Source organism: Chelonoidis abingdonii, chromosome 3 (assembly GCF_003597395.2).
Source record: "Chelonoidis abingdonii isolate Lonesome George chromosome 3, CheloAbing_2.0, whole genome shotgun sequence".
In the NCBI taxonomy this organism is placed as follows: Eukaryota; Metazoa; Chordata; order Testudines; family Testudinidae; genus Chelonoidis; species Chelonoidis abingdonii.
The window spans coordinates 158479441-158494453 of NC_133771.1; the positions used below are offsets into that span (position 1 = coordinate 158479441).

A 15013-nucleotide genomic window follows, 5' to 3' on the forward strand; every position below is an offset into this window, starting at 1 on the left:
TATTCCTTCTTTCCCAGTTTTCTCCCACAAGTGAGTTATTTCATTGTACCTTAAAGAAGCTGCTGTTGATCACAAGGGTTTAAGATGAGGTGGAGGAGCCATTCACATGGGTTACTGAAGCACTAAGACCGCACAGTACTTGCACATGTGGGAGATAGTGTGCCTCCTGCACATGCGGAAAAGCAGGGATCCACACCTGTGCAGGTGACAGTGGTGTTGCCTGCTGAGTATGAACATCCACTAGGTAATACTTGTCAATTGTTTCCCTGCTGTGGAGCTTGGTGAATGGAATTTCTCTTGCATTATGTTGAGCTGACAACACCAGCCAGCTCGTGGAGTTGACTTAATCTCACTCAGTGAAAACTCAGTCGTCAATTTTCAACACATCCTGCCAGACGCTTTATGTTCCAAGCATGGATTTCTCTAGCACGCTGCTTCTGATTTGTCAGTGTGACAAACTAGATTGGACAAAGCACTGGAAAATACACTGTGGAGGAACAGTCCTATACTGTCCCCTGGAGATGGACAAAATGATCGAATAAATCTTCCCTATTTCTGACTTCTATGATTTCATTGCTCTCTGTGGCAGGATCAGATCTGAAGAGGGATTATTTTATTCATCTCATCTCCTCCTGGATGGCTCTGAAGTGGCTTTCAGGATTGCTGACTGTGAGCCTTTGATGGGGTTTCTCTCGCTCTCTTTCTCCTCAGGAGGGAGAAGTGCAGAGAGAATGTGAAAGCCATCAGTGTAACCCATTTTTAGTTTGCCAAGATGGGGCTGGCACAGAATGGGGGCTGAAAAAATAAAGGGTCCTGGGATTTTCTCATGCCAAAATGTAGCTGTCAGGCAATATAAATCACGTTAGCAATGTGGTCTCGCTCGGTTCACTTGTTAACACCATAACAGCTATACTGGGTTGGATCCTGTATTGGAAAGGATCACACTATGCTGCTGACAACCTCTCCCTCATCTCTCTGCCGCTTTTCCTCCCTCTCCAATCCCAAAGACACAAGGGCTTTTTATCTGGTTTGGCTTGGGCTGCATTTCAGTATTGCCTCCCCCCGCCCCACCTCCCCAGCTCAAACTCTCTCTTGGCTCCTCAGGGTACCAGGGCCAAAGGACATTGGATTAGATCCTATGATGTGTTAGAATCCGTGTTTGTCTTTTACAAAATGAAATAAACCCAATGTGTGAGGCAAATTTTTTGGTCAGGACCAAGGCTCTGCCGTCCCATTTGGGAATGTCAGAGGCTTGGAATTTTTATTGGTCCCTCTAATTATGTGATGAGAAATCTACGTGTTAACAGCTCTGGTCTGGTGTGCTGTGGAATTGGGATCCCAGTGCAAAGCATTTGGTACATCCACTGCAGGCCCATCCTACTCTGAGCCAAGGATCGCAGTGGGAGAAAAGTCAGAAGAGGGAGTTACACTGTCTTTGTAACTAAGATAAATTTAGTGCTTGTGCAATGGGAAAGACAGAGAGTGGCAAAGAGTGTGTGTGTTGAGAGAGAGCCTGTTTTCTGTGTGGGACAGAGATAAGGGGACAATGAGAGAGGAGGGGTAGAGGGAAATGAAAAGGCGTGTGTGTGTATGATAGAGGAAAGGGGTAGGAAGTGTGAATGAGAGCGTGTGCACATCAGGAGGGTTCATTTTAAGTAAAATGCGCACACAGGCAGAAAGTCACAATGTTAATGTCAACAAACCACTGGCCCCAGATTTGTTTGCAATAAAGGTGGAGGTAATTGTCCAAATGGAAGGACCCTGAAATAAGGAGACCTTACAGAGCACTGTGGGCATGGTAACATAATTAAGCAAATTCATCCCTAGTTTCTCTTAGTTGCATGTTCTGATTAGAATGCAGCCCATGGCAAAGTGCCAAATGAGGCTGGCGTGACCAGCAAGAGAGAAGCTGTGCAGAATTTAAAAAAACAAAGTCCCTATTACTACTATGGAAATATTGTGAAAGAGAGAGACATTCATCTGCTTCAGGGCACCAGCCACTTTGTATCTCAGGTAGTTAGGAACAAACATGTGCTGGGGACAGCTTATTCCAAAACTTTCTGCTGCAGGGTTTCTGCGCTTTCCTCTGAAGCTTTTGACATTGATCACTGTTGGAGACAGGATACTGGATCAGATGAACCACTGGTCCGATCCAGTATGGCAATCTCTATCTTCCTGTTTTGAATTCATCAAAAAAGAGTAAGGATTGAATTCTCAGTTCAGCTATGCCAACCTACACCCTCAGAGAATTTGGCCCCATGATGTTTGCTGTGCAAGTTCTCAGAGGTTGAGGGCTGGTTGTCCTTTTGCAAGATGAACACCCAGGTCATCTTAAGCACTGACTAAAATGTAACACAACCATGCTCAGATTGGAAAAGAAACACTGGCAATCATTTCTGGTTGTGAGTGGGTTCATAAGTATGTTTGCAGGCTGAAATCAGCTGAGGCAGAAACAAGACCATAAACGTTTGTAAGCCATCTTACAGAAACTATTGGGCAAAGTACCACCAAGACTTCAGAGAATGATCATCACATTGCAAAGGTGAAATGCAGACCTGGAAAGGAGCTGCTTCTAGCAGGAATGCTTTCAAAAGCACCTCTAAACAGGGGAAGCCAGGAGCTGCAGGAAGAGGAGGTTGAAATACATAAAACATTACTACCCATTTCTGAAGCAAAATCTGACAAGCTCAAATGAGAAACACAAAATGACCCAACTTACAAGAGCCTGAGCAAGAATTAGATGGATTGCCAGCAGAAAAAGTCCAGATATCATCTCACATAAAAGCATGCTAGGACTGTAGAGATGAACTTACTGCCTGTGATGGAACTCTGTACAGAGGACCTGGCTGCTTCTTGTGTTACCCAAGGTTGGAAATGCTAAACATACAGTGCTGCAGTGTCCATCTGAGGCCTTATCTCACTACGGGGGAAGATTGATCTAAGTTATGCAACTTCAGTTACGTGAATAACATAGCTGAAGTCAATGTACTTGGATCTACTTACCGCAGGGTCCATGCTATGCAATGTTGCTGGCAGATGCTCTCCTATTGACTCTCCTTGCTCTTCTTGTTCAGGTGGTGTACAGGAGTTGACGGGAGAGCGATCTGAGGTTGATTTAGTGGGTCATCACTAGACCTGCTAAATCGACTGCCAATGCATTGATTGCCTTGAGTATTGAGAATTTTAAGTACAGCGCTTGAGATCTTCTTCTGGTCAAATTTTGAGATACCTTCTCTTTGATGGCAGAAGGTATCTCAATATGGCAACTGCAAACAATGCAGAAGTATCATCTTCAGTCCAATTTATTATCATCATTGGTTATTTGTATTGAAGTAGCACTTATTGACACCAGTGAAGGACTGGGACTCTAGTATGTTAGGCACTGTACGTATAAGTGGTAAAAAGACAGTCCCTCTCCAAAGAGGTTGCAGTGTAGGTTGTGACAAGACACAACAGGCGGAACTGTTTGAGATTCTTGGATTCGGGAATCATTGGGTGAAACCTATGGCCTATGCTTATGCAGGTAGTCAGATTAAATAGTTATAAGGGACCTTCTGGCCTTAAAATCTATTTAAAAAAAGAAAAATCAGGACTGGCCTTAGTTCAATATTGGAACAAACTAATTTGAATTCGGTGAGGAAGAGGATCTGTACTAATGTAATAAGACCTTGCAAATCACAGTTTGTTCCCCATAGGATTCCAGGTGAGTTAACAGATAATGGCCAAGAATGCAGGAGAGATACATTTTGGTAATTCTCTTCAGTGTCAGCCCATGTACACCATGTCAAGCTCTTCCCATGCACTTTCAGAAAGGGTTAGTAGAAAAAGCTACATAAGTAGCAAAGAACTTGATTTAGAAGAGAGCCCTGCTGTGCTGAAGGGATTCCACACACAGTATTGTTAGAATGTCCCAACACACCTCGCAGGAGTTTATTAGGATCACTGTTTCAGAGTATATGAAATTCTGCCCACCTAAATCCTGCAGTTCTAATTGAATGAATTATTCTTCCTGTTCTAAAAAGCACTGATGGGCAGAGTTAGTGGGCCCTACGATGTTCCACCCGGAGGTGGCTACATTTTAGAAATGGCTGAAGGGATCCTAAACACAGTCCTTAATATGCAGCCAGATTCTTCAAGATAACCATTGGGTATTTTAATTTTCTCCCACATTATTTTTTCTGTATTAATTTAATGTAACACTTTTTCAGAGAGGTGCTGCCTTTTATTGGCGAGAGATTCCCTTTTGTTCTGCTTGTGCTTGACTTTAAATGATATCATCATAAAACAATGGCGGCCGAGCACCAGATCCAGCTTTCACAATTTATTGACTGTTGCCAAATCATGGGGCATAGTATGGTTTTTAATCCCACAAAAAACTGTTTTATGTTCCCTGCCCATTCCTCCTCTTCTTTCCTGCTTGTTTTCCTGAGTTGCAGCCATTTTGAATACAGGCCATCTTCCTCTTTGGCCCAGAGAACTGGACTGGAAATATTTGAACCTCAAATCCATCTCCAATAGATTTTAATGTTGTATCATCAAAATTCAGTCTCTGTAAAAAGGCCCACATAAAAGGAAATTAACTGAACGTATCCCACCCTCAATAAGTAAAATAATAATAATAAAAAAAAGAAATGGAAAACAGTGCAATGTAAGGAATAGTAACTGGGCTGCCTTTTTTTTTTTTTTTTTTTTTTTTTTTTTTTTTTTTTTTTTTTTACATCTCCCTGAGGCTATCCTGGCAAATGTTTCTTTAATCTATATTTCACTGGAGCAGTTGCAGCTTGAAGTGCTTTTGAGAGCTAGGCAGCTGAGCTGTGCTGTATTGTACAGGAGCCTGTTGGCATGAATCTCTGGAACCAAGCCCTCCATCCAAGACATGGAAGAAGAGTTACTACATTTCTGTAGAGAAATCACCACAACAGATAGAAGAGGGGTTTTTCCCTCCCTCTTTATTCCAACAGAACCTCTCTCCTTCCCCCACATGCTCCCTGGGCATCCAGGCATGAGGACTTCCTCACCTAGCTCTGTCCCTGTTCTAGATGATGCTATTCAAGGTCCCTACTACTTCTGCACTCTCCCACCTCCTCCTTTTTGGTTCCTTTTCCCCTCTAGTGGGTGGTCACTGTCATTGCACTGACACTAGAGTCAGCAGTCTCACTCGGTGACTTAGGGCTGGTCTACACTACGGGGGGAAATCGATCTTAGATACGCAACTTCAGCTACGTGAATAACGTAGCTGAAGTCGAATATCTAAGATCGGATTACTCGCCCATCCTCACCGCGTGGCATCGATGTCCGCGGCTCCCCCTGTTGATTCCGGAATTCCGTTGGGGTTAGTGGAGTTCCAGAATCGATATAAGCGCACTCGGGGATCGATATATCGCGTCTAGATGAGACGCGATATATCGATCCCCGAGCAATCGATTTTAACCCGCCGATACGTAGCCTAATTCCACTCTGAAAACAGGCTAGTGTGATGTGTTTACAAGCACATCAGATATAACCTTTCAAAATCTCTTCAGAGCCTGAGGTGCTTGTTACCTGAGGTGTCTCTTTCCATGAGAATTCCATATTGGAACAGTGTCTTATCTCTGGGTCAGACAGTGTGCATTCCTCTGCAGTCATAGAAGTCCTTCACCCTGCCATTGCAGAAAGGGGTAGAGAGAGAGGATTTTAGAACCTATAGAGAACAACGTGTGCTTCAACACGAGGGGCTTTTGAGTGGCTGGACAATGGGAGGAAGGTAAGCAAAGCTGATATATCCATGATTATGCAATTTCAGTTGGCTTTCCTCCCTCACTGAAGGAGAGCACAGCTGCCACAGGACTGACTGCACACTGCATTGAAGGTCAATGAGTGGCTTCACTGCTGCTCTGCATCCAGTAGGGGAGGTTTTCCTCCTCCACTGTGGAGGTGCTCCCGGTTGCAACCTTGCCATTTGGGCTGTGAGCCTGGAATCTAGGATTTGTCCTTCTGACAATGATCAGTGCTGCTTGTTTCAGAGGAAGGAGTAGTCCACCCTCTCTAACTGCTGTTCAATTGAAGCAGATTCCTTCCTGATCTTCAATTTGTGAGCAAGTTACGCCCTGAAGCATGAAGATTGTAGCTAGGGCAATGACTCTTGCTATTTGCTTGCTTTCTTAGGTTGCAGTGGGGAGGGCTGCCTGCATGTACATGCTTTTATCCATTGCATCATCTACTATCCCATTATCTACCTTGTCTGTAAGGAAGCTCATGCTATTAGGATGCAAATATATATAATTAAATGGTAGAATGCTAGGTGGGGCAAAGACAGCAGCATGCACCTTGGCCAGGAGATCAGACTAGATGACCATAATGGTCCCTTGAAGCTTTATAATATCTGAATCTTTGCCTGATGCATGCAACACCCACAAAAGCAACTTCCAGAACTGGCAAGTTACAGCATCGTGCCCTTAGGGTATGTTCGCTTAATGAATATTCTAATGTCATGTTTGTCTTGTCTTTTACTGGTTGAGTGTGCTGTCATTCAGTGTGGTATTGGGGGGCACGTCTGTGAAAACCACACAGAACTAGCTATCTCTCAACTTGCTCTTGTACATGAATTAAGCCTCATAACAGAGCTCCTACTGTTATCTTATTAGCCTCCAGTTTCTCGCAATGATTTTCTTCTCAGGACTTAGCTAAGACTGGCCAGCTACTTTACATGTGAATTGCAGCCCCAGCAGCTCTTCTTCCAAACCTGGAAACTCTGATTTCCTCCCTGACCCTCCCACTCATCCCACACTCTTGACCTCCAACAGCATTCCTTCTCTCTCCCTCTCCACCCAAGAATGTGACTCTGGTTGCTGCTTATAGAACTCCTTGTCTCGCTTGGCTGCCCCCTTGGTTGGAAACTCACCCTAAACATTTCCACATGGCTTGTGCTCTTCATGCACAGGTAACTTTTTTTTTTTTCTTTAAACATTTTTGAAAAGAATAAAAATCCCCCAGCTTATTCTACCTTCTGCTGCTGGCAGTGACCTAGTCTTGTTACTGTTTGCGTTTCTTTTGTACCTTTCTGCTGCTGAAGTCTCTGTGGACCTTTAAATCTGTCAGCAGCCACTACCAGGCTCAGTATGCAATTTAGCTCACTGTTTTCACAAGTTTTCCAGCCCTGAAGGCTTTCCACATGAGCCATTGTGGGGCTGAATTAAAGAGTTATTGTCCCTGCATTGGGCGAGCTTAGCATGGGTGCTGCATTTACAGTTCTATTAGCCTCACAATGTCATTTTGTTATAGGACTCCTGAACACTTTCTCCTTCAAATATATATATTACACACACACACATCTGGCTGAAACATTGTTTGAAACTATAAGACAGGAATGGATGGTCTTTGTACCACACGTGCGCTCTCTTGGTCTTGTTCAAGCACACACCTCTGCCACTTGTCTTATATGATCAGCACAGCTGGACCAAACAAAGCAAAATATGTTGATGTGCTCTTTGGAATATTTATTTATATCCCACCAGAACCTATGGACTTCAACTGAGATTGGAGCCCCATTTTGCTAAGTGCTTAACGTACACAGTAAAAGACAGTCCCTGCCCTGAAGAGTTTGCTGTCTAAATAGCCTGGGAAAAGGGGAGTATTATCATCCCCTTCCAGAAGAGGAACTGAGGCACAGATCAAGTGGCATGGCCAGAGTCCCACTGGAAACCTGTGGTAGGACTAGGAATTGAACTTCTGAATCCAGTGTTGTTTACTAATGACAAGGTAATCCTTTCTCTCACAAAAATACTGTGCCAAACTTGCTGCTCTCATCAACAGATGAAGATATTTGCCCAGTTACACCAACGGTGAATTTGGCTCTTTGGAATATGTTGGTTTTTCCAAACATGAGGTGTTCCTTTTGTCTTTTGGTGGGAACTGGATGGTGCAGGGGAGTGGTAATGGCAAATGGATCCTTTTGCTCTAGGTTGCTAGTTCAAAACCGGCCTAAAAACCACTGGTAGTTTGGCATAGCTGGCAATCTCTGGGGTGGTTCTGTTGTGGGTTGGTGCAGGTCAGTCTTGAAGTATATTGGAAGGGCTGAGCTGGTGCTGCGCAGGCTCCAGGTTGGTATTTTGGGCCTGGAAGGAGGTGCATTGACTCTATATAGACTTCTCAGGGAAAGTTTAGTGCCTGCCTTGTTTTAACCAGAGCAATGAGGTTTTTTCACTTCAATACTTTCATGATGCATCATCTTATATCAGAATGTGTCACTTCTTATTCATCAAATACGATTGCTCCCACCCAAGTGAGCATAGGTGTAATGATAATTCACAAGGGAAGTTAGACACTGTGGTTGCTCGTCACCTCCCTGGGTCTGTTCTGCTCTAACTGAGGGAACCTGTAGCAGAATATGTGATCTTAATCAGTGGTGAAGGAGATGCAGGCAATACAAATCTCTACAGAGATCAATTGTTACAGGGAGACACTTGGTCCTCTGCTTCTTTAAATGAGGGTGTGGGGCGTGCTTGATGCATGTTCTTTCCACAGTATTGACAGGTATCAGTGCAACTGACCGTGTGTGTTTCATTTAACAATCCCAGGATGAACTGGATCTCACGGATAAGAACAGAGAGGCTATGTTTGCACTCCCGCCAGAGAAGAAGTGGCAGATTTACTGCAGCAAAAAGAAGGTATTATCTTTTGATTTAAGTAGCTAAATAATAAACTGTTTGTGTATAATTAATTTTGTGTGTGTGTGGAGAGTTTACCCATCTAGATCCACATAGAATATGTGGTGGAGTGGTATAAAGGCTTTATTGAGATGAGTTTGGGACAGTTTTCTTATGAGTAGTGAAAGCACAGGTGATTTATGAAGGGCATGCAGAACCAGTTAAAGCCTTTATTCCCCCCCACACCATCATGAATTTTTGTATATGCCATGTATGTTACAGGAAAAAACTGATTTTTTTGAAGTGTGTTTGTGGAATTTTAAAAATCTTTTATTACTTTAGTTACCATGAATCTAATCATAGAAGGCTCAGAGTAGAAAATACATTTTTAGGAACCTCTAAAGATATCTTTATATATATTGTAATTATGTTGTTGCTGTAAAGTTTGATATTTCAGGGCCCTCCAGACCAAGTAGAAGGCGGTGTATATCCCGTTTGACAGAGAGAGATCAGTTCATGTGAGTTTCTAGGGGTAACTTCCTCATTCAAATAAACAGGAAGGTTTTGAAATTGCTGTCAGAGAGAGACTAGAAGGATAAGGACTTATAGCTTATACCTACATTAATTCCCACAGGCTCCTGTCACTAGAAAAATAGGGAATTGGGAGACATGGCTGGATTTTTTTTTTTTCCACCATTTGGGAAACCTTTGAGAGAGAGACTTCCAGGAGTAGAGCACTGGATATTATTGTTGGTCCCCGAGAAATAAAGAAGCATTTCCCTGATGATCTAGCACATGTTGGTTAAAGAGAAATGACTGGAAAGAGCAGCTTTGGTGTGTGTTGCTACTTAAGCTTGTTTTAGTCACACCAGGAGATCTTAGGTTTTTTGTCTTCTGGAGGCTGGTCCACAAGAGAATAACATTCTGATTATATCTGACAATAGAGTGGCCTCAAAGACTAGACTCATGCATTTAGCACTGAAGAGTCCAGATTCAAAGTCTGCAGATGACCCAACTGAGATCATATTTGCCCTGCTGTTGCCTGCAACTTATTTTTTTCTGTGAATACATTGACGGCTTCAGTACCTAAGGTTCTCAATATGGACTCTTTTTTTCTTGGCACAAAAATTACAATGGAATTTAAGAAAAAAAACACACTCAAACCAAAAAAGATGTTTTGCATATGGGCAGCTCTCAGCTGAAACCTACCACCCAGGAAAAGTTGTTGATGATGAATAGTGTATTAGTATCTGAATGCTAGCAGTAATCCATGAAGTACCAAAGAACTTCTTCGGCTCTGAGAATTCCATACACCTATTCTGTTCGGTGGCTTGCGTTATCCTTCCTGCTGGTGCATAGAGCTTGCACGTGAAGAGAAGGTGCAGGCTTCTGTGATTAATGTCTGCCTTACTTTTTTGCTGGCAGACTCATCTGGCTTTCTCAGCTCTAGTGGGAGAGGATCTATTTGTAGTCATCTTAGAGAACCACACATTCCATCTCCTGGACCAGCCAGCTTTGGCAGGAAGTTGCAGACTTTAATGTATTTAATATGTTGGTTGGATTCACTACGTTACACTTTTTTTTTTTTTTTTAAGGCAGTAGATTTGATATGAGACTTCTGAAGACCTCCGGAGTTAAACGGGCCGCACACTGGAAAACCTTTATACTGCACGTACAGGGCAACATCACTTATCCAAACTCTAGGTATCTGAAATGCCCTGTTAACTGAAACAAGGTCCTGATGCCAGGTGTCCTTTAATTACATTGTAAATACTCTCAATTATCTGATGATCTTTGCTTTTCCCTCCATGACCCTCCTGTCTCTCCCTAAGAACAGTCAGAATATAAGTGCTGATCTCTATCTTCCTCTCTCTGGCTATCTGTATCTAATCTAATCTGTCTATCCTACAATGACAAAACTTTGTCAGTACGGAGAAAAAGAAGTTGAAAATTCTTTGTGGGAAGGACAATCTAATATTAGACATGAAGGGCTCAATTCTCTAATGAAAAGCATCCTGTCAGGAACTCAGGATATGCCCTGCAAGGGAGGTCTCACCCTGCAAGGTGCTGAGCGCTCTCCATTCCCATTAGTTTCATTTAAATCAAGGTGGAGTGTTTTAAGTATTGTGACAGCCTGACAGAGATGCTCTCAGAATTGGCCTATGTTATGCAGAAGGTCAGACTAGATGATCACAGTGGTCCCTTCTGGCTTTGGAATCTCTGAATCAGGAGCTGAGGGCATTCGACACCTTGCAGGAGGAGTGAGTGGTCAGTTCTGAGTAAGCTGTGTACTCTGAAATTTAAATGTTAAGAAGTAAAAATTGAGGGGACTGTTCACATACATTAATCCAAGATGCCATTTCCAAGCTAAGATGAATGGAAGGTCAAAGCTCCCAAATTTGCCTCAAAGACTGTGGGACCCGCTGACTGTCTTACGTAAACAAATGCCCTTTACAAAAATGTGGCTCATGCATCACTAGAGGCACTTTGTTAATTTGTCTTGACAATTGTAGTTATTTATGGTGATGGTTGCTAAGGTGCTCATGAAAGGTCATTGCGGTACACTCAGACCTCATTACAGCCTGTCTTTCACGTCATATCATTGTTGAGAAATGAGGAAAGGCAAACTTAAAAAAACAAACAAACAAAAAAAAACGGTAGGCCTGAGCCAAACCTCACCAACCCATGCACTGCAGGACTTGAAGACATTCAAATCTGGATCCAAATATTTTGGCTTTGGAGCTGGTCTCTTATTTCAGATAACTGCCGATTAGCAAATTTCTATAACTACTAACTCCACTCTGGCTATCATGGTCCTTTTGAAATTAGGACCTCTACTAGTACTAAACGCTGATCCTCCACTCCTTGCAGAGGCGCCACCAGTGCACCAAGCGTGTGCCTGGGGCAGCAAGCCGCGGGGGGCAGCCTGCCAGTCGCAGTGAAGGTGGCAGTCAGGCTGCCTTCGGTGGCATGCCTGTGGGAGGTCCACCGGTCCTGCGGTTTCAGTGGTAATTCGGCAGTGGGTACGTCAAAGGTGCGGGACCAGCGGACTGCCCACACGCATGCCACCGAATCTACATTGCCAGCGTACTGCCAGCAGGTGTGCCACCGAAAGGTGCCTGACTGCCGTGCTTGTGGCGACAAAAACATAGAGCTGCCCATGACCCCTTATGGAGCAGAACCTCTACCTCATCGCTCTAGTCAACTCTTATACTCTGTTGTGGACCTACCACTGGAGGTAAACAAAGACCCACTCGATCCTGGCATGAAACATCTGCATCTTTCTCATGCCTTTGTATCCACTCCTTCAGAGTATTATGTGGTGATCAATACAGAGCTGATGCTAACGCACAGGACTGTCTTCCTTTGTATTGGAATGAATCATGATTCAGTCTCCCTTGAAGTTCTTCTGACCCAAATACCAAACTCTTGCCTTAGGTCCACAGGCTCTGTCTCTCTCTCCTGTGAACATCCACTGGGGTCAAAGGGGGATGTATGAATTGACTGATTGCATTTTATGATACCCTCAACCCATTCATATAGCATACGCTGCCTTTGTTCACTGTGTGCATCTCATCTGCACATCAGTGGAAGTCAGGGCTGCTGTAAGACTACTGACCCAATTCTGTAATCCATACATACATAAAACGCACACCCCTGCTGAATTTCATGGGAATTACTTGTTCGCAGGAACTGCAGATCAGGCTCTGTACAGTGCAATCAGATTATATTTTAAGCAGTAAACGTTCTGCAATGCTTAGAAAAATGTTAGCATTAATTTTTTTTCAGGTTTTAGAACATTTTATTTGCATATTTAAAAAAATTGTTCATTCCAATAATTAAAATTATTTGAATAAAAAAGGGCACTCGATTAACTGCATTTTACAGTTTGCAGGACTGTGGTACAGCTTTGCATTTATTTGTATGTTGTTGCTTCATCAGAAGAGCTATGTGTATGTGTTTGGTTGAAAAAGTTATTAATTTTAAAAAGTCATTGGTAAATTATTTGACTGTTACTTGCCCAGCTCTTATTAGGATTCTATAAGGGCCAGACGGTGTGAACTGCTGAGAAACTTCAACTCATACTGATTTAGAACATTCTGCACCTCACACAATCAGGTTTTAATGTGCTAGTAATATCCTAGTGCCTTCTGCACAGTCTCAATAACACAAGGCTCTTAGACTTCTTATTGCTAGATACACAAGTGAGGTTGTTTTCCTTTCATGGCCCTTGCTGCCTCTAGAGAGTAATTTGTAAACCTTCAACTAACCAAATTTCAGTGGAAGGTGAGTATATTTTGGGCACTTGGGTGGATTTTTTTTTCCTTTTCCTTTTTTGCTTTGAACTAGAATAAAAAGCAAATCTGTTTCTTAAAGCAACAGGTATGTTAAACTCTCCTTGGCTGGCTGACTAGTTGGGGCTGTGTTCTTGTTTGTTTGACTTTTTTGTGATAAAGGCGGGTTCTTGGATGAAGCAAAAGTGTCAGGAAGACGACTTATCCTGGAGTAACTCCTGTGACTTCAAGAGACTCGTTTGTGATTTATACCAGAGTAGGTGAGGAGTGAGGAGAGAATCAGGGCATGAGTGTTGAAGGATTAGCCAGTCCAGTCTAGCTGTGCCAAAGGAGGCACTGATGTCTGAGGGAGCTTGCAGCACTTTTAATCCTCCAAGTGGTGACACTTCCCATATTGATACCTAATCCTCTAGAGGTGGGGGAGCCATTCTTCAGTGACAAAGGGATGACTGAGAAGCCACCTGAAAAAGCTGCCAAGGAGGCATTCTGTGAAACCATGCTGTGCCTGCCAAAAACATAGCGCTTGAGAGAGAGCAGAATTTGCTCATGACTGCACTGTTCATGGATCGTTTATTCCTGCCATCTGTCCATTACTGATTCAGTGAGGGTGACTTTTTTTTACCTTACTGCTATCCTGCATGTATATGAAATGATGTAGTCTAGTAGAGTGAGCCTGAGACTAGGAGAAAGGAGCCTATTGACTCTAAACTTGGTCCTGCCATTGATTTACTGCATAGAACTGATCAAGTCACTTCATGTCCCTGTGTCTCATTTTCCCCATCTGTAAAGTGGAGATAATGATGCCCACATAACCTCACTGGTGAGGGCTGAAAGTTATTCATTGTACAGTTCTCTTCTGTAAATTGCTGTATAAGGGCTAAGCACCACTAATTCTTAGTTGTGTGTGTGTGTATATAAACATAGAATGTTCTGAGAGAAACTTCACCTATAGTACAACTAGTCAATATCATGGAAACGTCCTGCTTTCCCCTCTACAATATGCAAACCTTGTCCAAAGACTATAGAGGTATTTTGTAGCAGAGTCCGCAGATATTCTCAAATCTCAGTATTGCTGCTCCCCCTGTCTGGTGTAAAAGTCCATCATCCTGGGGTGTTAATTTGGGAAGGGATCCTGCAATGAGCTGTGTGCTCTTTGCTGACTGTTAGGAATGAAAGGCACTTAGTGCCTCACAGGGTCAGACCTTTAGTTTTAAACAGTATTTGTTGCTGGCTTTTTATAGCCTTTCAGTGCAGTGTCGCGAAGAGTCCCAGTCTGTACCCATGCCGTCTGTCTAACGTTAATGAAAAGAATGTCTAAATGTTTAAAAAGAGTTTCTCTTACCACTCAAGCTTTGCCCTTGTAGTTTGTGTTGTCAGCAGAAATCCTCCATAAAAATGCAGCCTGATATTGTGCAGCTGGATGTAGAGCTAGAGGCTTCTGTCCTCTGCCCCTACATCCAGGCCCAGATCCATCCTTAGTCTCATCTCTAGACGGAGTCCCAAATCCAACTCCGACCCCAGTCCAAACTGCAATCGCTGCTCTAAACCAAGCCCCAGGCTACATACATAGAGTATTTTGTCCTGGGCCATGCATGTGTCGTGGTATTTTATTTTCTTGTGTCTGCTAGTGAAATTGGAGCTGTATTTGCAGCTTTTGACATATGTAGGTAAGAGTGGAGAAAAATGACGTTAATGAAATCTGTCCTCCTTAGCCCTCAGGTGAAACCTGGTGAACTGATGGAGGATCCAGCATGTTGTGTTTGCACCCTGATTGGCCGATGCTGAGAAACCAGATAGAATATTACTTGTATTCATTTCTTAGTTTAAAAGTGAGCTGAAAGGCTGTTTCTTCTCAGGCTCTGAGGTCTTGTCTCCATGTTTCCCTTGCTACAGCTGATCTCATCGCTGATGTTTAAGGCAGAGTAGGGAGCTTTATGTTAGCTACACCATTGTTTGCAGCAAAGGAAAGTGTTCATTTCCTTTAGATCCCTCCCTTAAACATCTCTCTTCCATGAGGACACTGAAAGGAAACTCTCTATAGAAGCAGAGAGAGAGAGAAACTGGGCCTTCATCTGGTCTCATGTAGTGACACTA

General features: G+C 43.1%; 1 protein-coding gene across 4 annotated transcripts in view; it reads left to right on the plus strand.

The window, feature by feature from the left end:
* DAAM2 (dishevelled associated activator of morphogenesis 2) overlaps positions 1-15013 on the plus strand; it is a 260805-nt gene that overhangs the window by 125773 nt on the left and 120019 nt on the right. For all 4 annotated transcript variants that reach the window (XM_032790193.2, XM_032790191.2, XM_075064271.1 and 1 more), the window contains exon 3: positions 8556-8645. In XM_032790193.2, the coding sequence (XP_032646084.1) occupies positions 8556-8645 (90 nt within the window). The remainder of the gene's footprint in view (positions 1-8555; positions 8646-15013) is intronic.